This window comes from Marmota monax, unplaced genomic scaffold (assembly GCF_021218885.2).
Source record: "Marmota monax isolate L192 unplaced genomic scaffold, Marmota_monax_Labrador192_F-V1.1 WCK01_AAM20220418_F8-fsc00054, whole genome shotgun sequence".
Taxonomy (NCBI): Eukaryota; Metazoa; Chordata; class Mammalia; order Rodentia; family Sciuridae; genus Marmota; species Marmota monax.
In genome coordinates, this window is record NW_026692145.1 from 4,708,861 (window position 1) to 4,734,229 (window position 25,369).

The 25,369-nt window shown below is 43.7% G+C and overlaps 2 protein-coding genes across 4 annotated transcripts in view; one reads left to right on the forward strand and one right to left on the reverse strand.

Moving 5' to 3' along the window:
- Positions 1 to 6,492: 6,492 nt before the first annotated feature.
- Rab33a (RAB33A, member RAS oncogene family) lies at positions 6,493 to 18,046 on the reverse strand. Of its 2 annotated transcripts, XM_046469405.2 has the most exons (3): positions 17,885 to 18,046; positions 16,967 to 17,263; positions 6,493 to 7,072 (listed from the first exon to the last, which is right to left on the reverse strand). In XM_046469405.2, exons 2-3 carry the CDS (start codon positions 17,222 to 17,224, stop codon positions 6,617 to 6,619), a joined length of 714 nt encoding a protein of 237 aa, XP_046325361.1. In that variant the 5' UTR covers positions 17,225 to 17,263; positions 17,885 to 18,046; the 3' UTR covers positions 6,493 to 6,616. The 2 variants fall into 2 exon arrangements, with proteins under 2 accessions (XP_046325361.1, XP_058427386.1); XM_058571403.1 differs by lacking the exon at positions 17,885 to 18,046 and having other exon boundaries at positions 16,967 to 17,707.
- A 4,180-nt stretch (positions 18,047 to 22,226) lies between these two features.
- Aifm1 (apoptosis inducing factor mitochondria associated 1) overlaps positions 22,227 to 25,369 on the forward strand; it is a 35,683-nt gene continuing 32,540 nt past the window's right edge. Inside the window, exon 1 of one of the 2 annotated variants that reach the window (XM_058571411.1) lies at positions 22,227 to 22,441. In XM_058571411.1, coding sequence (XP_058427394.1) covers positions 22,336 to 22,441 — 106 coding nt within the window. In that variant the 5' untranslated portion in view covers positions 22,227 to 22,335. The remainder of the gene's footprint in view (positions 22,442 to 25,369) is intronic. The other variant, XM_046468325.2, reaches the window with a different exon arrangement.

The following is a 25,369-nucleotide window of genomic DNA, read 5'->3' on the forward strand; positions in this document are numbered from 1 at the left end:
CCAATACTATTAACTTGTTTTTGAGATTCAAACTATTAATTTTATGAAAACATTTAATAGCAATAGTAAAGTGTTTCCTTTTGTAGGACTTTGAAATGATTAAAAATATGTATATATCTTGTGCCGGGCACTGTGGCATATGCCTATAATCCCAGCAACTCAGGAGGCTGAGGCAGGAGGATCACAAGTTCAAGGCCAGCCTGAGCAATCCTTTTTATTTTGAGATCCTGTCTCAAAATAAAAAGGACTGGAGATGTAGCTCAGTGGTAGTGTGTGTCTAGCATGTGTGAGGCCCTAGGTTCAATCTCCAGCACCACATACACACACTGTAAGATTAATTTCAGAGAGTCACACTACTTACTTTTTTGCTGGGGAAGAGATCAAGTACAAAGAGCTGAATTGGATCCAGGCTTGGCATGAAGTTCCTTTCTTTTTCTTTTCTTTCTTTTTTTTGTACTGGTGATTGAACACACGGGTACTTTACCACTGAGTTATATCTCCAGCCCTTTTGCTTTTTTGATTTTGAGACTGGGTCTCGCTAAATTGCTGAGGATGACCTCAAACTTGTGATCTTCCTGCCTCAGCCTCCTATGTCACTTGGATTATAGGTGTGCACCACTGCACCCCCGGCAAAGTCCATTTTTCATCTAATTCAACTGCATCATAGCCTAGGGGAAGCTCTCTGTGTTCCCAGTGTATCAGGCCTAATTCTTTGGCTCCAAAATACATCTCCCTGTGCAGGTAAGGTGCTTTCTCAATGTCTCCCCTTCCTCCATTCCTCCTCCTAGGCTAGTAGTTCTTAACAGTTCTCAGGCTCCCCTTAGGAGAATTCAGCTCTCATGATTTGGCAGAGGTAGTTTTAGGACACTCTTGGCCCATTTCCTTATTTATTTACTTATTAATTTTGGTACCAGGGGTGCTTAATCACTGAGCCACATCCCCAGCCCTTTTTGTTTTATTTTGAGATAAGGCTTCACTAAGTTTCTGAGGCTGGCTTTGAACTTGTTATCCTCACCCTCTCGAGTCACTGGGATTACAGACATGTGCCACCACACCTGGCCCATTTCCTTTTATAAAAGTAATATTTAAGTTCCAGGTATCTCAGTGTCCAAATAGGGACCAGGATTATTTCCTTCAGAAAATGCTCAGTACTAGTCAGAAAAATGTCTGGTAAATACTCTGTTGCCTTTACTAATCTTACCAGCAGGAGGCGCTTGGCAGACGTGCAAAATCTCTTCATTGTATTATTCTGTCTCTTGCCTTTCATCCAGAGTGGTACTTAGTGTGAAAGTGTTTATACTTAGGATTGGTCTTCAGTTGACTCTTGTAGTTAAGAGGCTCTTACCTACTAGTTTCAGGCAAACAGCCCAAGGACAATGGGTGTAACAGGAACCGTTTAATTTATTCTTTTTAGGGCCTGAAAGAATCTATTTCACTAGATTGAGTTCCCTGGTTACCCAGCTTACTCTAGGGTTCACACAGCTGGTTTTGAATCTCTGGCTCAGGAAACAGTTTCTGATTTTAGAGCTCATCAGGAAGCCGAGGGATAATACCACACACACACACACCCCTGGAGGTACATCATAACCACTTGTGGACATTTATAAAGTGCAAATTTGCTGTCCCCATACCCAGAGTTAATAGATCAAAGTGGCTGGGCTGGTGCCTCAGGAATCTGTTCATTAACAAGTGCCCCATAGATTTCCTGAAGTAGGTTATGAACCATCATTAGGGAATCACTAGTCCAGGAGTATCTCTGGGATCTCCATCTCAGTCCTGATGCCCCAGCACCAACCTTTAGGAACATATACAGTCAACAGGGCTTAGAGGCAGAACAAGATTTTCATGTAGGAGACTGCTGCCTTTGAATGGTACTGACATCTTCAGGGGAATTTAGGTGGTTCAGGACAGTAGGTCAGCTCTTCCAGAGGGAGCAAGGCCCCTTCCAGTGAAGTGATGAGGTATGACCAGTAGAAAGGAGCCTCTATGAAGCAAGATAGCAACTCTGTCCCCCAGTGTCATGAGAGAATAAATGCTGGCCTCTGTCTGCATCTGTGGGTCAGGGTTTCAGAAGAAGCTGAACCTTGCTTTCCATGGAGCTCTCAGCACATGCTCAGGCCCTCCCCCACTCCCGGCATACACTCAGGTGGGCTGCAGTCTCCCCTGCAGGTGGAGCTTCAGGTGTTTACTGGGGATCCCTCCTGGCCCTGCTCTAGGCAGTGGTGCTCAGAGCAGCTTCTGGCCCTGGGCTCTGATTGCAGGACCCAGCAGAGATCATGTTAAGCCTCACTGAGCTCAGCCAGAACAAATCCTCAGGCTGAATCTGGGGGCCTAAGCAAATGAGCAGATACTGAAGGGAGGGACAGCTCTGGAGAGCCTAGTGGCAAGATCCTTCAGCCCCAAAGCCTGAACAGCAAGTCTTGTTGGCTGTGTGGTCCCCAGCTATTGTCTAATGCAAGGACATTTTAGGGACTCCGTTGGCTCAGAGACTGACACTTCAGTCAGACAATCAGGCTTCTTGGAGGTATCTGGTCAGTGTATCATGTTCTTGTTTATAAAACAGAAATCATCCCTACCTCATAGATTAATAAAAGAGCATTAAAAGAGATAATGAGAGAATGTCAAGAGTTTTACCACAGTGCCAGCACATAATAAGCAGTTAAGTGTAGTTATTTCTCCTAATTCTGTTCTGTAGCACTAGAAAAGATCCCAAGGTGACAGGTCTAGATAGTGAAGAACTATAGAGGAGAGGCAGTGGCCATCATAATTAATTCCAGAAACTCGGTGATATCAAATGAGGAACCTGGAAACACCAACTTCCTTTGAATGCCTCCATTCCTCTCCATCCTCACAGCAACAAGGTTCTCTAGCCTTCTGGGTTTCCGTTAGGTATGCTTTGGGTTCAGCCTGTTTCCAAATCCTTTCTCTCAACACAAGGGATGCCTGAGCACCATCATGCCAACTTCTGTTACCGTGAGTCAGTGCTGGGACCTGGAAAGGGACCTTACTAGAACTAGGGTCCCATCTTCCCCTGCATCTTACCCTGTGGAAAGGGACCTAGGGACCCTGCCAATGGACTGGAAGGAGGTCTGGGTGGATTCTGGAGGTTCTCAGGTTTCCTGGAAACACATGGTGAGCCCCAGAACTTTTTGAGTGTTGCCAGGTGACTGGGGGAGAACAATCTCATACTGTGGGGAGGGGTAAGATCAGGTAGGTGAGGCACAGAAGATATAATAGGCAGGTCAGTGAATGTCTGCTCTTCACAGCACAATGACAAGGGCCTTGACAGTCTAGGGGAAGTTTTCAGAGCCTGGTTTTTAGGGTGGGACCCAGGAATGGAAGTGGCATCCTTGAGGCACACACTCAGGAATCACCCAGAAAGGGGTGTCTATCAATCTCAGAAGAGCTGAAAGAGAAGACTTTTCCTTCTTGCATTCAGCCAGCCTGCTGAATCTTTCTGAAGGTTACTGAGTCTAGATGGTGCTAAAATCCACTGGCTCCTTATTGCACTTAAAAAACCCAAATCCTACTAGGCATGGTGGTGCATGCCTGTAATCCCAGTGGCTCAGGAGGCTGAGGCAGGAGAATCACAAGTTCAAAGCCAGCCTTGGCAATTTAATGGGGCCCTGAGAAACTTGGTAAGACCCTGTCTCAAAATAAAAAATGATAAAAAGGACTGGGGATGTGGCACAGTGGTTAAATGCGTATGGGTTCATTCCCTGGCACCAAAAATAAAATTACATCAGGGGCTGGGGTTGTGGCTCAGTGGTAGAGTGCTTGCCTAGCATGTGTGAGGCACTGGGTTTGATGCTCAGCACCACATATAAATAAATTAAACAAAGGTCCGTTGACAACTATATATATATATATATATAAACAAATCCCAGTCAAAGCCTACAAAGCCCCTACTTCTCTAATTCATCTCCCACTACTGTCTCCCTTGCTTGCTCTATTCCAGCCATACTAGTCCCCTTTCTGTCCCTCAAACATATCAGCCTCACTCCTGTCTTAGGGTCTTGATATTTGCTGTTTCCCCTGATTGGGGTTCTTGTCCCCATGATCTCACAGAAGTTTGTTTTTTCTCATTCAATTCTCAGCTCAAATATTCTCTCTTCAAAGAAGCCTTTTGTGACCTTGCTAGCTAATATGTTTCTCTCTCTGAGTTTACCCTGTCTTATGGCCTTGAGTCCTTGTCACTCTCTCAAATGATCTTTCTTATATATCTCATTCTTGTTTAGTGTCTGTCTCTCTGACAACGGGATTTCATTTTGTATGTATATTTTACTCATTTGTATCTCTGGGGCTTAGAATAGTGACACATAAGTGCTTGGTAAATTTTTGTTAGCTGCCTGGAAGGTGTTGGAGTTAATCAAGGTCGAAGAAGAGGCAGTCCTGGTTAGAGGACTTGGAATGTTGTCAACCTGGCCCTGAGGTCCTGACCAAGTGGAACCAGGAACCAGATCAAAATGTGCCCATTAGAGAAGTCACTCAGAGGTGGTTCACCTCTGCAGCTGGGCCAAAAAGTGCCAAAACAGCAGGTTGTGTCCTGGGCTTGGAGCACCTAGAGTATGAGACAAGGTCATGAGGTTTCCCCTCCAGAAGAAGCATAGTAACTAGAGTTCAACCCATCAGCATATCAACAGTCAACAGGACCCCTCCTCCTGTTTGGGTGACATTTGGGGGCAATGAATTGTGTAGGGATAACTGATAAGACCAGCTCTAATCCAGATATTAAGTAGGTTCCAAAGACGAATCCAGGCAGAAGTCAGAACCAGGCAGAGATGAGAACCAGACCAGGGACTGAACTGAGCCTGAGGCTAAATGAGCATGGGAGAGTGCTGCAGGGATGAGCCAGGCAGGACCAGACAGGCTCTTTGTTTGGGTGGGAAGCACATCTGGTGTGCATTACCCTTTGCTGTCTGGGAGCAGAACTGCATACTCCTAACAGGAAACAGCTCAGGAGCTGTCATCCCAGGACCTGCTCACAGTGGGATTCCAAGAAGAGGGGCCCCAAAGGAGCCCCCCTCCCCATCTTCTTGGGGCTGTTGCAGATATGCCTTTAGTAGCCAGTTTTTATGAGGACCACCCAAAGCTCCCATTGTCTCAAAAAACAGGTGCAAATAGTTCTCCCTGATGCACAGGTGCTTTCCAAACTCAGCTCTCCACCAGGGTTCTTCTTGGGTCAGACTCCCAGGTGTCCTCCCATCCAACCCCAAAGACATTCCTACCTCCTTACTTTTGCCCAGTACCCTCCTCTTTACCAATCAAAAATTACACTATATTCAATAGACACAATAACTCCATTTGGTTTTCTGTAAGCCTGCCCTGATGTTGAGTACATAGTATTTTCTCTTTTTTAGTATTTATTTTTTTAGTGGTAGTTGGACATAATACCTTCATTTTATTTATTTATTCATTTTAAGTGGTGCTGAGGATCGAACCCAGGGCCTCACATGGGCTAAGTGAGCACTCTACCACTGAGCCACAATCCCAGCCCCAAATACATAGTATTTTCAATCCCCATAGTACAACCTTGGACTTGATGTTGTCTAATTCTTGTTCTCAGGTAGTTAGTGTTGTACATTGTCCCTGTGACTAGATTATAGGGCCTTTGAAGATAGGGGACATGTCTCTTGTAACATATATTCCATACCATCCAACAAAGTTCTGGGGGCAGCCAGGTGCAGTGGTGCACACCTGTAATCTCAGCAGCTTGAGAGCCTAAGGCAGGAGGATCATGATTTAAAAGCCCATCTCAGCAACTTAGTGAGGCCCTAAGCAACTCAGCAAGACCCAATCTCTACATAAAATATAAAAAAGGACTGGGGATATCCCTTGTGTCTCAGTGATTAGTGCCCCTGGATTCAATCCATAGTACCAAAAAAAAAAAAAAAATCTGGGAGCATAATAGCTATTTGCTAGCTTCAGCCCTGTCCCATCCAAGAAAGGAAAAGGGAGGACAGGGTGACACCTTTGGTGTCCAAGCCAGCTTGGTAAAAAACAGGAAACAGGATCTAACTACTGTATAGTTTTTATTTTTAAACTTTAGGAAATAAGAAGAGAACAGTCTATCTGTACATCCAAAGGCACACTCCTAGGAAATACTGTGTCCACATCTCCTTTCAAAACTTTTCTACCTGACCACCTGCATTGTCTTTCTAGAAAAACATCTGGCCTATGTGTCATCCCCTCTGGGTGTTTCTTCTACCCACTGATGACACTGAGCAAGAGAATGAATTAGTCCCAATGAAATGATTCAATGGGTATTTCAGGTAGCATGAAAGTCTGGTAGGGAGTGTGCATTTGCATGAGTATTTCACTATAGTAGGGCAAGTTCATTACAATCTGGAATGTCTTCTTGAGACTGAAGGTGTAGCTTAGTGGTAGAGCATTTACTTAGCATGCACCAGAGCTCCAAATTCAAACCACAGTAGTGCAAAAAGAAAGAAAAAAATGTCTTCTAGGAGGAAAGCAAAACATAAAGCCATGTGATAATCTATACAAATTTTATTTTGATATCAATTTGTATGGAAACAAGCAGGTGTCAGCATTATGCAGGCACATTAAAAGGGAAAGAAAAAACTCCAGTGATAATTTGTATTTACAACATTTGGTTTCAACAAGGACAGGAAGCTTTACTGTTAGCTTCCTGTGGGAACTCCAGTTTCTGCACCTTCCCCTGCTGCCTCTCAGCATCTCGATACAACAGAGATTTCTGGGCCTTCAATCGGCAAGCCAGGCACATGAAAATTGACTCCACGTTCTGGCTCTCTTTGGGGTCCTTGGCTGATGTCTCAAACAAGAGCATGTTGTGGGCATCAGCAAATTTCAGGGCTAGGTTGGAGGGCACCTGAATCTGTTCCCTCAAGTCACACTTGTTGCCCACAAGCACCTTCGGAACTAGTGGGGGCACAGCATGCCCATTGCATTCTTGGATCCACATTTTGAGGTTGGTGAAGGAGGTCATCTTGGTGACATCATAGACAAAGACCACTGCATGCACATTGCGGTAGTAATGCTCAACCATGCTTTTACGAAAGCGTTCCTGACCTGCTGTGTCCCACACCTGAACCTGGAAGATACAAAAACCCATATGTGGAGTCAGAAAAGGAAACATAAACAGACAAAAGAAAATATGGTCTTGTAGCATAAGAAAATGAGGTTACAGGGGCTGGCATTGTTGCTCAGTGGTAGAGCGCTTGCCTAATGTGTGAGGCACTGGATTCAATCCTCAGCACCACATAAAATTAATTAATTAATTAATTAATTAAAGGTATTGTGTCCATCTACAACTAAAAAACAAAAAAAAAAAAAGAAAAGAAAATGTGGTTACAAGCCCCGACATAGGAAGTGGTTCTTGACAGATAAGCAGAATGGACTTATCAAAGTACAGACAGAAATTTTAGGGTTTGTCAAGTTTTTCTTAAGATTATTAGTTGCAAATAGAGTTGAAAATCTGAAGGCTTTTAGTTTAAACACTGGGGCATAAATTGGTCAAATTTTCTGGAGGGTACTTTGGCAATATTATCCAAGAAATATTCACAAATTTTGGAGTTTGTAATCCCCCTTCCAGAAATCTATACAAAAGACGTAACAGAGATGTGCTCAAAATTCTGCACAAAGATCTTAACCATGGTATTATTTATACTCTTCTAAAAACAGGAAACAATCTAAATGCTCACTAGGAAGCAAAAGTGTATAGCTATTCAATGGGCTATTATGCAGCCATTAAAAATAATGTTTCCAAAGAATAAATGATAAGAGAAATGCTCACAAAGTACAAGGAAGTGAAAAACAAAAGAATAGATACAAGATTTTTCAGGATTGGAGGTATAACTCAGTGGTAGAAAACCTGGGTTCAATCCCCAACACCACCAAAAAAATTCATATGCTATTGTCTTGATTTTTAATAAAACACGAAACATAAACATATGTATAGGAAAGAATGGAAGTGTATATAGAACATTAATGGTTATATATATTTATGGGCAGCAGGACTATAGGTGACTTTTTTTTGTATTTTCCAAGGTTTCTACCATAAATATGCATTGCTTTATTTGGAATTTTTTTCTTTTTCTTTTCGTTTTTTCAGTGCTGGGGATTGAACCCTGTGCCTTTTTTCATGCTAGGCTGGCACAGAACTACATCCCCAGCCATATTACATTACTTTTTAAAGAAAGCAAAGTTAGTGTTAAAATCTCACCTTTCAGCTGAATTTATTTAAGTCACTGGAATTTTCTTCTGCACTTTGACCTTTTTTTATTTTTTTATACTGGGGATTGAATCCAGGGGTACTTAGCCACTGGGCCACGTCCCCAGCCCTTTTTATTTTTTGAGACAGGGTCTCAATAAGTTTCTTGGGGCCTAAGTTGCTGAGGCTGGCCTCAAACTTGTGATCCTCCTGCCTCAGCCTTCCAAGTCACTGGGATTATAGGCATGTGCCACTGTGCCCGGCTGGCTTTTTTTGATAAGACCAATTTATAAAGGAAAAAAAGCTGGTATCACTAACATGCACAAAGAGAACACCCAGGGAACACACACACTCAAGCCCAATCCTTTTGCCCTTTATACATCCAACATCTTGGACAAGAGACATTCATGCTCAGAGTGATGGTCCCAATGCCCTATACAATTCTCGGCTATCAAATAAAATTTGATTATGGCCACTAATTGATTACTATGGCTTTTAAAACGATGTATAGCCTTTGTTTGGAGTTAGTGGTCCATAAATATAATCTAGTAAATATAATTGAATCACTTTGCTGAGTGAAGATCTTACAGGGCCCCAGAGTCATCATTCTGAACATCAGTTTTCATTGTCCTGGCTCTCCTTCATCATCCTCTACTGACATGGCTTCAAATGTCTCCAGCATAACCCCCTCTTCTGTTTCATTTTTCATGTCCCTTGGTCAGAACTTCCCCTCCTTGCTCTTGGACTACAGTATTCTTTTGATTTCTGGATATATCCACTCCACTGTCTTCTGAATGCTACTTTCAAACTAGCCTTCCCAAATCCCCACTTGTATCTGAATGTCATCTTATACTTCAGGAAATTATAGTGGCCCTCTACTGTGTGTGACTTCAAATGGGAAATTTTCTGTCTGCCATAAGTTGACTCTCCCAACCTGGATTCAGACTATTCAGGTAGCTACACCTGGTTCATTTGATCCTGCTAGTCCACCCTTCTACTGTAGATTTGCTTGCCCCCTCTTTGCCCTATCCAAATCCCACCCGTTCTTGAAGGCTAAGCTCATATCTCCATCTTCTTTCTTCCTCAAACTTTCTAAATATCTCTCTCTGTCTCTCTCTCTCCCTCCCTCCCTCTCCCCCCCTCTCTCTAGTACCAGGGATTGAACCTAAGGGCACCTAACAACTGAGTCACATCTCCAGTCCTTTTTATGTTTTATCTTGAGACAGGGTCTTACTAAGTTGCTTAGAGTCTTGCTGAGTTGCTGAGGATGGCCTTGAACTTGTGATCCACTTGCCTCCTGAGCCACTGGGATTATAGGCATGTGCTAGTGCACCTGGCTACTTTCCCCACTTTCTATACAATTTTTTTTCCTTAGGAATTTCTTTTGCATTTTGAGTCTGTATCATACCATTTAGAATATATTTGTGTTCTCTGATTGTCTCCTCAGTGCTCTTGGCACCTCTCCAGCTAGACTGTAAGCAGTCTTTTTCTACATCAGATCACTCACCATCAAGGTTTTCATTATCATCAAAAGCACTATTGGCCTGAGCCACCAAAACTACAAACAGTCTGGCAGTCTAGGTATCTGCCAAGGCCATTTCAGAGAGAATATATGACTTTTGTTACATAGAAAAACCTATGTCCTTGAAGATAGATTTGCTTCTGCAAAGACAAAAGATTTTCATTTCTTCCACCTCTCTGATGCTATGAACAGGATGAAAGGGGAAGTAGGCTGAGAAAGGACTGGAGGTCATGGGGAAGGGAGCAGGTCTAGCCCAGGAATATCATTACCACTTGGCTCCTGATCTCCACTTCCCACCCTGCCCCCCAGTAGTCTTAACTCTCCCTCCTGCCTCTGAGTAAGGCTGAATCCCTATCAGCCCTCAGGCATGTGGCAGATGCTTTAACACCATGAGCTCAGGACTCTAAAAATACCTGCCACTAGCAGGAACACGGGTGGGAGTGTGTGAGGTGTTTGAGGCTGAGTAAGGTTGGCTGTTTGGCTTTTCTTTGGCTTCCTAATTGTGTATACCACCCAAGTTGCCGGAACTGCAGGGAGGGCCCTCTCTGCTGGAGACCTCCTCTGCCTTTCCAAGGGTATTGCTATCAAGAGCCTCCTTCTGGAAGCTTTTATTTGGAGGCTCAGAATTTCAACAGTAGGCATTGCTCCCAATCCAGCTCTTTAAAAACCTAATCTAAGTTATTTGCACCCCTGTCTGTGGTGAGAGGTAAGCCTGGAAGCAGGCTGCTTCCAGCAGTGCAGTCTCAGAGCCCTCAGAAAAGGAGCAATAGCTGTTAGGTTCACCAGATATGGGAAATGATCTCCTGGTGTTTTGGGGTTCAGTGTTCTGTTCTTCTCACCATTTTTATAACCCCTGGCCCATGTCCTTTCCATAAATATCACCTCTACCCTGTGTGCAGGGATGACCACACCCTCTTAGACACACACACACCCCAGATCCTCATTTCTCTCAGAGGGCCAGTGGGGTATAGTGGAGTCAAATCAACGTGTCTGCATTTCATGGCCCAAATTATGTAATTGTTGGGTGTCCTTAGGAAAGTGAATTTCCCTATCTTCAGTGTCCTTATCTGCATAAATGAAGATAGCAGTAGCTATCATGTGAGCATTAACATTCCTTGTAAGTACATGACATTATGACTAAATATAGTCAGCCCTCAGTATCCCCAGCAGCTTGGTTCTAGAATCCTTGGAGGATGCCCAAGTCGTGGAAGTTCAAGTCCACTATGCAAAATGCTGTTATATTTGTATATAACCTATACTCATCCTCCCATATTCTTTAAATCATGTTTAGATTATTTATAATACCTAATACAAAGTAAATGCTAAAAAATGGTTGTTATAATGTATTATTTAGGGGAGAATGACAAAAATGTTTGCACATGTTCAGTACAGATGCACGTTTTTTTTAAATGCCAAGGGGGGTTCATGCCATGGACTGAACTCAGAAGCACTCAACCACTGAGCCACATCCCCAGCCCTATTTTGTACTTTATTTAGAGACAGGGTCTCACTGAGTTGCCTAGTGCCTTGCAGTTGCTGAGACTGGCTTTGAACTTGTGATCCTCCTGCCTCAGCCTCCCAAGCTGCTGGGATTACAGGCATGCACCACCACACCCAGCTGAAAAAAAAAAAAAGATTTTTTTTGTAGTTGCAGATAGGCAAAATACCTTTATTTTACTTATTTCTTTTATGTGGTGTTAAGGATCGAACTCAATGCCTCACACATGCTAGGCAAGCACTCCACCACTGAGCTACAGCCCCAGCTGAAGATGCAATTTTTCGAATAATTTTACCCCTTGGTTAGTTGGATCCTTACATGTGGAACCCATGGATACAGAGGACCAACTGTCTGAGAAGCCCAGAAACCCCACCACTGAATCTGGATGGACAACTGATTGGATGCTATTGGAAAGGCATCATTCCAGCTCTTCTCCTTAGTATTTGAGTAAAAGACTAAGAAAGTAATTTAACCACCCTCAACTGAGCCACACTTTCTTCCTCTGCACAATGGGAACTCATTCTCTCATGGTGGCTGGAATGAGCCAGTGAAATAATATGAGAAAGAGCTTCTGCAAAATGTAAAGTTCTCTGTAAATATTAGTTGTTATTCTCTGAAAGCTCAGCAGCCCTCCCCATTAGTCTTGCTCCTTGGATCTTTTGGGTTTCATCCTGGAAAGCACAGAAAGCTTGGCTTCTCCAAACTGAAATACAGCCAAGGCAAAGGCAATCCTGTGGGGAGACAGAGAGGAATGTGGTCAACATGCCATGGGGGGCCAGAGGCAGGTGGGTGCCAGAAGAGGGTTGCAGGGCACAGCATGGGGAACCGCCAAAGATCAATTGAACATTTTTAACCATTTTCCTGGGGCTATCCCTACCTATGAAAGATTTAGCAAGCCTTGCATCCCCTGCACGTGCTCTTAGCTGACATGGGTATTTCTTTTCTCTAGGGAACATATCTTTCTACAGATGAGGCATGAATGTCCTTTTGTTGGAGGCTGATGGGGGAGGGTAAAAGTGCAAAAAAGGGAGACAAATACATTTCTAACCTTTGGGGGACACCCCAGTGGGTGATGGGAAAAGTTTAAAAGAAATCCTTTTTCAACTAGCTGGATTGTCTATCTGCATCTAAGATACACACACAAAGCTGATACAGAATGGCAAAGGAGAACAGAGACAAAGAGAAACACACAGAGAAAAAGCAGCAGCCAGGGAGACAAACACACACACACACACTGATGGATAATTAACCATTAAGCTAACTGGCAGAGGATGGGAGGAAGCTCAGAAGCCCTAAGGAAGACATGATGTCATTCTGACTGCAGGCAGCTTCTGAGGAACACTGAGCTCAGCCTTCATCCATTCGCTATAGTAATCCAAGACAGTGTTTTGTTCTCAGTGATCAGCAGAGGAAGAGAAATCCACAGTCCTAGGCTGCACCTGCCACAGCCACAACTGACCTGCAGTTTGCCTGGCTCTGAGGGCTGGGACAGAAAGGGGACCCAGCCTGGTGAAGGAAACAAACTAAACAGGAGGGCTTCTTCCATGAGAATTTATCAATAATGGCTGAAAAATTAGTTTCTGAGTTTCCCTTCTACTTCTTACCCCCCAAACCCTATTCATTGTTTTCTGAGGCTTTTCCTCATTTTCCTTTCTTTCTTTCTTTTCTTCTTTCTTCTTTTGTGGTGCTGTGGATGGAATCCAGGGCCTCACTCATGTTAAGTTAAGTGATCTACCACTACATCCCCAGCCCTTTCCAGTGCTTTTAGACTGAGGCAGACTCAATATGGTTTAGTTAAACCTGTGACAGACACATAGAGAAGTTCCGTCCTACCTTTTAGGGTTAGGCAATGCCTCCACCCTTCTTAGACTGATATCAGAAAAAGCTGTCAGCTTTCCCATATGATGTCCCTCTGTGTGTTGTTACAGGTAACCTTGTAGGTTGGATGGACTAGTGGTGATTTATATGTTCTTCAAAGCATGATGCATGAAAATAGCACAAGAAAGGGAATTAGACTTGAGTTGCAGGCCTGCTCCTGTTTGATCTTGGGCATGTTTCTCTCTCTCTGAGCCTCAGTTTTCTATCTATAAAATTATTACATTGGATTAGAGAATCTCTAAGTTCTCTTCTATCTTGGAATATGTTCTAATTCTCATGCCCAAGGTGCAAAAAGCAAAACCCATGGACTCTAAGTGCTCTGAGTTATTTTTCTCCAGTGCTGAAGATGGAAACCAGAGCCTCATCCTTGCTAGGCAAGCACTCTTTAACTGAGCTACAAGCCCAGCCCTAAAGGAGACATCTTGAAGGCTCCTGGGTCCTTGGGATACATCTTTGGGATGGCAAGACTGGTTGCCTCCCTCTGAGCACACTTCCCAATCTAGAGACTGGATATTGCTACGTAGAGCACAGCACAGAGGTAAAGAGCATGGGCTCTGAATCTGGGTTGAAATCCTGACCCTGTTACAAGGAAAGCAAGATACAAAGAGGGGAAAAATGCTTGAGAGTGAGAATCAAAGACAGAAGCTCAGATCCATGTGTCATTGGGCAAGTTATTTCTTTTCCAACTTTAATCTCCTTATCTGTACAATGGGGATGATAACAGTCCTAATTTCCTAGGGTTGCTGTGAGTATCAAATAAGACAATGTATGTAAAGTACCTAGCCTGGGCTCCTTGTTAATTCAATAAATCAAAGTTGTTTACTAGTATTGCTCTTCTTGAGGTCATTTTCACCAGGAAACACTGGATTGTAAATGTTGTGATGATGTGGGGGTGGGGGTCATAGTGAGAGGAGAGACCAAATGGGGCTTCAATCCCCTAGGGATGGCCCTGGTGATTAAGAGTGTAGCTTCAACTACAGCAAATCAGTCATTTCCCAGTAGGCACTGTCTTATGTGCTATTCTGGGACACAGGGAGGCAGTCCATGAGAGACCACACCCTACCCTTGGACACAGGACAAGAGCTCCTTAAGACTTCTCTAGCATTCTCCTGCCAGGGCTGGGATTTTATGACCTGACAGCCTTGTATTGCTGCTGGCTGTGGTCTAGGGCTATCTCAACTTGTCACATTGGACTTTTCTCCCTCCCCTGAAGGGGGAAGCCTTTGGCTGCCATCTCCTAGCATGGTTTTGGCACTTGTTCCTTGAGAAACTCCAGGTCAGCCAGATGATGAAGCAAAATCTTCTCCTATCTAGATCATGTGCCAGCTGCCAGGCTCTTCTATCTTCCCACAGACATGCTGGTCTCTTGACTGCTGGCTCTGGCCTTGATGTTGAAGCAGCTTTACAAGAAGCAGGTTCACCATCTCCCCATTCCCATACTCCACTTAGAGTTACTACAGAATCTGTCCTCAGAGGGGCTCCTTCTTGAGCAGTGTCACAAGGCTTTGTCCTCTTGAAAATATCATCTTCCCAAAAAAGCCCGTGTTAAGCACTTATCTGCACGTGGTGGTGTGCTGAGCTCTGTTTCTAGTGAGTCACACTGTCACAGACTCTGCCCTCTGGGAAAAAGTCTGGAATCTTTGGCAGAGGCTGTGAAACCTAGTTGGGCTAAGCATAAGGGTATTAGAAGGGAAGAACATTTTTAAAAAATCTCCCTGAGGCCATTGGGTAGCAAGCAGGGTCCATTCTTCACCTCCCATTCCTCACTTTCATACTTCTTTCTCTCCTCTCTTCTTTTCCCCTCCCCTAGACTCCCCAATACTTCCTTTATCCCCCACCCAAATTTCAAATGAATTTAATTCCCCACTTTTAAATCCAGGGTATCAACATTTAAGGATTTTTGAGAGTTTAAGAGCCCATCCATATATTTCCACTTTGGGGGAAAAAGCATATTTTAGACATTACAGAATCTTACAGCCTTACATTAAAGAAGCTAGACATACTAGAGGAACATCAAACATGATGCAAACATCAAAATGAGAGTCCCAGGAAAATATAGGGATAATTAACTACCTTAACTTTAAAAGGGTGTGTAGCAATCCCCCCCCCCTGAAAAAAAATGCAAGAAGAAAAAAGATCACAAATTCAAAAGAATGCTCTATCTTCCTGGGCTGGGGTTGTAGCTCAGTGGTAGAGTGCTTGCTTTGCACCTGTGAGGAACTGAGTTCTATCCTCAGCACCACATAAAGATAAATAAATAAAATAAAGGTACTGTTTCCATCTACAACTCAAAACATAGACCCTAGTACTCTGCCTTATCAATATTGAGCTGCTCATCTTCCTGACATCTAGTGCCTTGGCCTGGTTTCTGAAGCCATTTTAAACACACTCATTTTAGCTGGGCATGGTGGCAAATACCTGTAATCCCAATGATTCTGGAAGCTGTAGGATTGCAGTTCGAGGTCACCCTCAGCAATTTCAGAAAGCATTAAGCAACTTAGCAAGACCTTGTCTTAAAATATAAAATAAAAAGGGCTGGGGATGTTGCTCAGTGGTTAAGCACCTATGGGTTTAATCCCTGGTACCAAAAAAAAAGAAAAAACAACCCACATTTATTTTAATAATCAAGGAGTCTTGCATATTTGGGAGTGTTTCATCAGTCTCCCCAGTTGCTCAGTCTTTCTTTCCACTTCACAGTGGCCTTGCAGTTTCTTTGGCTGTTTGACCATAAGCTCAGGGAAAGGCCAACTGTGAGTCCAGAGGGTCTCCAGGGTCCCTAGTGCCTCTTTCTTTTTTTTTTTTGGTGGGGATTGAACCCAGGGCCTTGTGCATGTGAAGCAAGCACTCTATCAAGTAAGCTATATCCCCAGCACCCCCTAGTGCTTTTCAGGAGCCTCTTTTCCCATCATCCTGCCCCGTTCTCTCCTCCCATGGCAAGTTGCCCTTGCCATGTCCTCCCTCCTGCCACCCTTTGCACATTGACATATTTCTGTCCTATCGAATTTCTGCATTTTCTGAACTAAATGTGAGTACAAATGATCAGACAAGAATATTTTGTACTTAGCCTATTTGATAAACTAATGGGGGAAAAAGGCACTTTCTTTGGCCCTTGGTTAAGGTGCTCAGCAGCTTTTGCAAAGGCCTTCTGAACAATACCAACAACCAATGGGCAGTTCATTCATTAGGTACCCCCAGACAAGTAAAGAAAATATCATTTGAGAAAGACTGTTCCCCTAGAACAAGTTTTGTCTATTAGAAAGGTCCAGCAGGTGATCCAGTCTCAATCCTTAAAAGGGTTCATGGCTTTGTGCATAAACACCCTACTCCACCCCAATTCCAACTCAGTCCTAATCTTAACTAATAAAGTGCAATTTAAAATAAGCAGCTTTCATTCTCTGTGGATTTCCATGCTTTCCTTCCCTCTGATGCCACCTGGCTTAGCAAAAGTGGGTTTTTTTTTTCAGCCTATTGGCACTCAAGAGGTATAAGAGACTTCAAGATTGTGTAAAGTGCTTTGGGATCCATCCCACAGACTAGAACCAAGGGATGCCTCCCGCCTCCCTCTGCCCTCAGGTGCCGCTGCTCCTCCTCAGTAGGTCAGGGTCAAGGATGAAATCAAACATGCTTTTCCTGGCACAAACTGTCAGGCAGGGCAAAAGGTAAGAATGCAACCACTCCCACTTGCATTAAAAAAATTGGGTGAGGTGGGGACCAGGTTCAGTGAGAGAGAAGAAAAGGGATGAGGAAGTGTGGAGGGTCTTGGGGCTCAGCAAGCTTCTATTCAGCCAATGCTGGGCATTTGCAACCACTAGAGCCATCCCTCAGGCGAAGCCCCTTCCCAGCTCCCTCCCTTCCCAGATCTGACCAGCTGGATCACCTTGATCTTCTCGCCCTCGATTTCCACGGTTTTCTCCCTGAAATCCACACCGATGGTGGCTTCAGTCTTGTCTGGGAAGGTTCCCCCACAGAAACGGAAGGTCAGGCAGGTCTTGCCCACGTTGGAGTCCCCAATCACGATGATTTTGAAGATGCGAATCTGCACGTACTGGTCCAGCGATGAGTCGAGCTCCAAGGATGCTAGGCCAGAGGCTGAAGCGGGCTGCAGGTTCCCATGGCCCAGGATGGGCTGCGCCATTTCCCGGGACCGGACTGGGGCCCCAACCCCCCTCGAGGGCTCCACACAAAGAAAGGGCCACGTTAGTGCGCTCGAGACGAGCGAGCTTTGTGCGTGTGTGTGCGTGTCTGTGAGTGTGTGTCCGCCCGTGTGTGCGTGCGCCGGCAACGTGTGTGCGCGCGCGCGTGAAGGGGGTGCCTCTCACCCTAGGCCCCCTCCTCCTCCAGCGCACCCTCCTTGCAGCTCCGAGGCACCAACACAAAAGCCAAGGAGAGGAGAGATGGAGGAGAATGGACAAACCGCGAGCCGCCTTCTGCCTGTGTGTGCCCTAGGACCGGACGCTAGGGCATGTGATCCTGTTCCCGTGCCTTTGCCTAGACCCTCCCCTGTCTGGACCCCAGGGACACACTGGAGGGAGGACGACTACCGAGGAAAGGAAGGGGGTGGGAGAGTACTTACACCACCCTGGGATAGTCTTCCTCTCTCCCTTTTCCTATTTGTCTTATAGGTTTTAAGCTCCCCCACCCTTCTCCCCCTTCCCCCCTTGGCTGGAGCGCACAAAGTCAGTCGGCAGGGAGCACAGCTGGGGAGGACAAAGAGAGCTGCACACTAAGGCATCACTAGAGCACTTTGGCTTCAGTGCGATCAACTCAAAGGTAGGGGTGGGGGGGTCAGAGATACCTCTTTTACCTCCGGAGCAGCAGGCAGCTGCACTGCTCCTTCTTGGTCCACTATCTCTCCCCCAACACCAACACCACCACCAAGCCTCGGAATGCAGGGATGCTCTGTCTTATTGAGTAAGCAGGTGCTCAGGCAGAGACCAAGGAGCCAGGGAGGGCGCTGCCAAGACACGCAGTGGGCTGTGTGGGGGGGGGGAGGGGAGCGCAACTGAAAGAAGGGAGACAGGGGGCGCGGGTGTGCGTGTGTAGGGGGTGTTACAGTTTCTGTCACAGACTTGCCAGATGTAGGGGGGCGCGTACCAGGCGCCAACCTCCCCTCATCACACCACGAGCACCCATCCTCTGAATGTTCAGGAGAGCGTTTCCCATTGGCTGCCGTAGTCGGTTGTGTTTGGCTGGCCAATAGGGAAGGTCCGCCACGGGAGTGGGACACAGGGAGGATAGGAGAAGGGGGAGAGTTGGTGGTGGCCGCTCCAGAATAAGGGGATTTTGTTTCTGGAGCTAGCCATTACAGGCCCAGGTGAGGGATCTTAGGACATGGCATAAATTCCACAGTGCCTTGCATTCGTGAGCCTTCCATATAACTATTAAACCTTCAGGATGGCAGAGTTTCAAGGAGAATTGCGAATCCCTAGGAGGGTTCACCACCCCCTCTGCAACTGAATGTAGAACAAAGTGGTTGGGTCTAATTTGCCAGAAGCCTAGATTATGCTTGGAAGATGATAAATGAACACAACTTTCTTACGGTATTAGAGGGCAGCTTCCCAAAGCTTATTAATCATCATACGTTTTGGTCAAGACCCATATTCCCTCTTCCGAAAGTGATCTGCAGGTTCAGAATTTGTTTGAAATCAACTTTACTGAGAAACAATTTACATACAATAAAGTGCACCCATTTTATATTTGCTTTAAAGAATACTCCTCCCTGTATTTCATAGGCTAAGGTGACAGTGACATATGCCAATAGCACCATCATATGAGATATTGATAATGCCATCAAAGTCAGGGATTCAAGCTGCACACGAGCTGACATCTTATTTGTGAATCTGAGCTGCAGGAAGAGACAAATATGACTATATCCATTCCCACCAAGAGGAAAAACAATTCAGTATCAGTGATATGTCTGTGGGCAAAGTGGAAGTGACTACTCAGTTAAGTTCAAATTACTCAAAATGGGGTCTTCTAGTTATTCAGTGTATTAACTGAGTTAGTAGATATATTTATAGCTAACCTCTTTATCATATATGTGGGTCACCCATTTCTAAAACCCTAGATCATATTATTCAACATTAAAACCATCCAGAGAAGGAATTAATCTTAGTTGGCTAATCCAAGGTCATCATCATGAATACCAATTACTATGCTACAGCATATCAATTATCATTGCACAGTATTTTGGTTTTTTTCTTGCCTGATGCCTAGATAATAGTTTGTGGATCATTCTCATCTGTATTAAAAGCTAATGCCCCTAGTGTCCTTTACCTATAAAAGAATAGCTGTAAACAGTAAGGGAGAGATAACTATTAATTGGGAACATCATGTACATATGGTGGAAAGAGTCTTTGCCAACTCATACCTAGAGTTAATGCTAACTTCCTAAGAAGTATAAAAATAAGCATTATAACCACATAAGAGTATTTAGATGTATGCTTCTAGCAAAAACTTGTCACTGAGTCTACCTCTGTAAGACAGAAATTTTGATTTCTGGGAATATGGTATTTCAAAATGGGCTCTGTAGCCAGGCAAGGTGGCAATAATCCCAACAACTTGGAAGGCCAGCCTGGGAAACTTAGTGAGACCCTATATCAAAATAAAAAATAAAAAGGGATGGGTTGTTTTCACTGATAGAGTGCTCCTTAGTTCTGTCCCTAGTACTGCAAAAACAAAACAAAATGGGCTTCTTGTCCTAATAAAAAGTGTATGTTACTTGTGTGGGACAAGTCTTGGGGGGCTTTCACATAAGATTTTTGGAATCAGTTTGATGGGCATTTTGCTATTTTATAACGTAAAATATAGTTTTTAATTGCACCTATTACAAAAACAAATGTGCTTTACAAATAAATGCTTTTTGTTTTAACTTTGGATCATTAAATTCTTTTAAATATATGTGGTTGTTTCATGAGGCCCTGATTGTCATGATTTCACAGTGTTTCCACCTTTTTTACCAACAGATGTGATCAATTCAATCAATTTATTATCATTTTTATTATTATTTTGTTGCTGTTAAGAGATGGGGATCTCATTGTCCAGGCTGCCCCTAAATTCCTGGGCTCAAGCTATCTTCCTGCCTTAGCCTTCTAGGTATATTATAGATTTAGAAATATCAATATACAACAATGTCTGTAAGGGTTTTTTTCTCTTTTTCTTTTTGGCAGCGCTGGGGATTGAACCCAAGGCCTTTCCAGCCCTCCTGTAAGTCCTTTAAAATATTAAATAACTATAAATAATTTCCTTATTCTGCAGTTGATGTTTTCAATATTTATTCCCTGAAGCATCTCTGGGTAAAATGTCACCCATTGACTGTACTTCTCAACAATGATCTACTCTTGCTGAATGGCTAAGGAAACTCTGGATCATTTCATCCAATAAAGATTGCTTCCAGGGTTAAAAACTTCTTAAAACAATACCTGTAATTTCATTTCCTATTCTCATTCCACTAAAAATTTAACTTCATCACCTCCAAAATTAGGAAACTCTTTTGCCAGTTCAAATCTCACCCCACCATACTTACCTGTCTTTATCACAACTTCCTAATGTGGTATGTACTGTCATTGTCCCACAAAAGTGTGCTGGGGGCTGGGGTTGTGGCTCAATGGTAGAGTGCTTGCCTAGCACATGTAAAGCACTGGGTTCCATCCTCAGCACCACATAAAAATAAATAAATAAATGTCCAACTACAACTAAAAAATCTCTCTCTCTCTCTCTCTCTCTCTATATATATATATATATATATATATATATATATATACACACACACACACACACACATATATGTGGTGATTTTGCTTTTCATACCTCAAGGCCTGTTAATTTAACAAATAGCCTAGTGCTTGCTCTAAGACACTTTACAAATATTGGTTCATTTAGCATATGAGGAAAGTGAAGTCATTAAGTGATTTGCCCAAGTGGACCAGCCAGGATTCAACCTGGGTCCCTATGGATCCAAAGTTAACATGCTTAGCCAATAAACAATGTTACCTTTGGTCCCAACATATTCACCACCTGAAATATAATTTCTCTCCCTCCACTATTTGAAAGTTACTATTCTTCCTTAAAGATACAGCTCAAATAACACTTTTGCATGAATTTTTTTCCTTAGTGATTCCATCACAAGATCTTCTTCGTTGCTCTGGCACTGCACCAAAGAGGATTATTACTTAAATGACCAGTATATGTCATTTCCCCAACTAGACAGTGACCATTTTCAATACTTTTTATTTCCACTTAGAGTCACTTTCATAGTTCAGTCCAAGAGGCAAGTGCTCAAGGAACATGTTAAATTAATATGTAGCCCAAATCCTTGAAAAGGGGATATATTTTCTCGATACAGCCAAAAAAGTTATTTACGGTTTAGCTTACACTTAGCAGAGTCAAAATACCTACTTACAATCAGCCCCTCACTACTCCTCCCACAACTCAAAACTCCTCCTTAGGATTTAGGAAAACACCAACTCTTTTACCAGCATCCTGCTCTCAAGCGCAGAAGCCATCATAGCAAGAAACTATCCACTGCTCCTACTCAGTGCCTAGAACATAAAAATGCACAGTATAAAAGTGGTAAGGGGACAGAGCGCGCATATCGATTACTAGTCCCGGAAACAGGGTGGGTGGAAAAGTGCCAGAAACTTGTAAAAGACGGAAGTACTTTCCAGATCTGAGAAGTCAGGGGTCCAGATTCGGACCCATGGAAAGACTGGAAGTGGACCACAGCAAGAGAATCCTAGCTTGTGGCCTAAAACGGAAAAACAATGCAGTTCAGGGGTCACACTTTGTGGGGTACTGTTATCAGTTCCCATCACCGACAGAGCGGCAATACCAGCCACAGCCGCCAGTCAAATGGCTCCACCGGTAGCTCCTTAAACAGTTGTCCAAATTCGCTCACCCCAACTCATTGCCACCAACTCGAAGAAACTTGCTAACCCGAGCCAGAGCCCGGGTCTTTGCAAAGCGTACGAGCACATAAACGCATGCGCAAATCCTATTACCTTGCGGACCAATCGCACTGCGACGCTGAGTGCTACGCCTGCGCAGTAGGCCTCTGGTCGCAGTTCCCAGTTCCTGGCTCCGGCAGGCGGGCTTCACTGTCCAATGTCCACTGGCATCTGGGGGGAGGAGCCTGCGTATTGTGCGTGTGAGAGGAGGGGGGAGCGGGCTCGGGCCCGTGGTGTTTGACCCGTTGGTCGGTGAGTGAGAGGAAAAGGAAGGAGGAGGTCTGGAGTAGCGGTTGCCGAAATGTTCCGGTGTGGAGGCCTTGCAGCGGGTGCTTTCAAGCAGAAATTGGTGCCCTTGGTGCGGACAGTGTGCGTCCGAAGCCCCAGACAGAGGAACCGGCTCCCAGGTGACTGACCCATCCCGGGCAAACCCCACCTCGACGTCCAAGGGCCTGGGTGTCATAGGCTTGGCTACCCATTCCTCACAGCGTTCCCCCACCCCTCGAAAATCTTACACTCACTGTCGCATGGATTCCGAATTCGAGGGATACAAACCCTGAGTTTGCAAGCAGAGGAGTCAGCATAGCCTTGCCGACCTGACCTTCAAGAGATTTGAACCCCAGTAGTTGGCTTGAGGCCTTTTCTGGGGAGGGTTTGCTGTTTAGGGATTACAGAAAAACTGGGCATCTCATTGTCCACCGCTGCCTTCCTGCCACCCTCTCCTCGCCTTTTTAAAGCAATGAGATCAAGTATACTGTGTCATTTACTAATGGTGAGACTTTCAGCAGGACATTAAAGTCATATGCACAAGTTTTCTGTAAATGGGGTTAATACCTGCTCTACCTTCCAACCCAGATGAGATCTATAGATTTGAATGCCCTGTGAAACAGAAACGGTCTAATGCAAGATGTCAATCTGTTGTGCACCAGACACCAAGAGAATTGGCTCAAAATTAATTTGAGATGCCTGGTCAGTGTAATTCTTGGTGGTCATTAATGCTTCAAAGAGAGTTTGCAGAACACATTGTGTTTGTCCTCCATGAAGTTGGATCATCAAACTTTTAGAGCTGGAAGGTTGTTTTGTGTGTGTGTGTGTGTGTGTGTGGTAACATTCAACCTACTCATTTTATGGATAATAAATTGAGGCACAGAGGTGAAATTACTGGCCCAAGGTCACATAATTAATAGGTAGAGCTAAGGATAGTTTGCCAGTCTCTAGGCCCCTAATCCTCTACACTCCTACTCTTCTTCCCTTTCTGAGGTTACAAAAAGTTAAGAATGAATTTGGTTCCTTTCGCATTAATTAGTTCATTGTGATTCCGATATCCATTAATTTACCAGAGCATGGTTTACATCTGTCTGCTTATACAATCTCATGGAGATAATGAGGTGCATTTTTAATCAATAATATTTGAATGATAATCCCAGGGTATTTGCATTGACAAAATCAGAATTTATCATGGAGGCTTTTATATTGTGGAAACACCTTTTGGTTGATTTTTTTTTTTTTTGGTGGGGGTGGTGGTGCTGGGGATTGCACATGCTAGGCAAGGCTTCTACCATTGAGCTATATCCCCAGGCCCCTTCTGGATGATTTAAAATTTAAAACATGGAAGCTATTTCCCTCAGATTTTTAAAGTCTTTACAAATCTGCATTTGAATAGTTTTTCCAGTTGCTGGGAGTCAGACATTTCCTTATAGGTGTATTGGGCATTATGTCCCAGGGCATATTGCTTTTGGAACCTGCCTTCCTTTTAAACTAATGCTCTGACCATGGGTGTCTTTTGCAGGGGTTTTTGTGCATCAGAATGTTGGTATTCTATGTAAATTTCACACAGAAAGGTAAAGATAAGGTAAAGATTTTCATCAACACTAGCCTTTCCAGTGTGAATTTATTTGGCCTTTCTAATGTGAATTTATTTTGCTAAGACTCACAGCTTTAGCCATGCATATTGGGGCATGCCTGTAATCCCAATCCCTGGAAAGGCTGGGGTAAGAAAATCACCAGTTTGAGGCCAGCCTGAACAATTTAGGGAAACTTGCCACAAAAATAAATAAATAAATAAAATTAAAGGGGCTGAGGTAATAGCCCAGTTGCAGAGCATTTTCATGATGAAAGCCCTAGGTTCAATTCCCAGCATGACACACACACAAACAAAAGAATCTCAGCCTTTACCAGCATTCTGAAGTCTAACCAGAAGGATTTGCATTTGCAAAGTTCAATTGTTTTATTAAAGATATTGTAAGGGGTTGACAATATTTAGAACTGCTGATAAATATGGACTCAAATGTTTTTTCCATTTCATGGCTTCATTTGAAGGCAGTCTACTGTAGGAAAATTCTGAGTTCCTGTCATATTCATCTATCTAATTGTACATACTTATTCTTTGTCCTTTGGCCATGCACCAGAGCATGATATAACTTGCCTTTAAAAAATGGATGGGGGTAAGGTTACAATTTCAAAAAGAAATTATGATACTCTCATTTTAGGAATTAAGTCTGTTTTGTGGCTTGATTACCAACTGCTTTTAATCTGATTTCTTTTTCACATAGTAGCATTTGCTATATGTTTTTTTCAGAGGTAGGCAAGGTTTATACACCACTTTCCCCTCCTCTCTGCCCCTCACCTAGTTCTTTGCCAGGTTGTTAGCAAATTTTCTTCTTTATCTTTTCTTTTTGATTTTATGTTTCTTGTGTCAGCAAACTTTAAGCCTGCCTTGAAACTATCTCATCTACATATACCATTGTCGGGTTCATTTCCATATCCATTATATGTTGCCTTTCACCTTAAAACCACAGTAGTAGTGCCATGTACATGCCTGTAACTCCAGCAGTCTGGGAGGCTGAGGCAGGAGGATTGTGAGTTCATAGCCAGCCTCAGCAATGGTGAGACGCTAAGCAACTCAGTGAGACCTTGTCTCTAAATAAAATATAAAAATAGGACTGCGGTAGTGGCTCATTGGTCGAGTGCCCCTGAGTTCAATCCCTGGTATCAAAAAAATAAATGAATAAATAAACGAACAGTAGTAAGCTACTGTGTGCTATTTTTTAGATGTGCTGCCTCCTTCCAGAAATGATTAAAGGTAACTAATAGTCACAAGTTTATGTCTGCATTCAGCCCTGAGAAGCAGATGGGTTAGATAATAGATATTTTTTTCTGTTCTGTAACATTTTATCTGATAACCAAACATTGTGCTGCCCATGTGATCAAACTGCTCACCGACTCACTGACCATAAGTTCAAATGTTTAATATTTTTCTCTATTTGGAATCCTTCTCACCTCTTTAAAGAGGAAACTTGAATTCTTTGTGGGCTAGATCTTAGCATTATGGACAT

Coding starts and splice junctions, on each gene's coding strand:
- Rab33a (XM_046469405.2), bottom strand. CDS start 17,224: ATGGCGCAGCCCATCCTGGGCCATGGGAACCTGCAGCCCGCTTCAGCC. Junction 7,073..16,966: donor TCGAGGGCGAGAAGATCAAG/GTGATCCAGCTG, acceptor TGTATCTTCCAG/GTTCAGGTGTGGGACACAGC.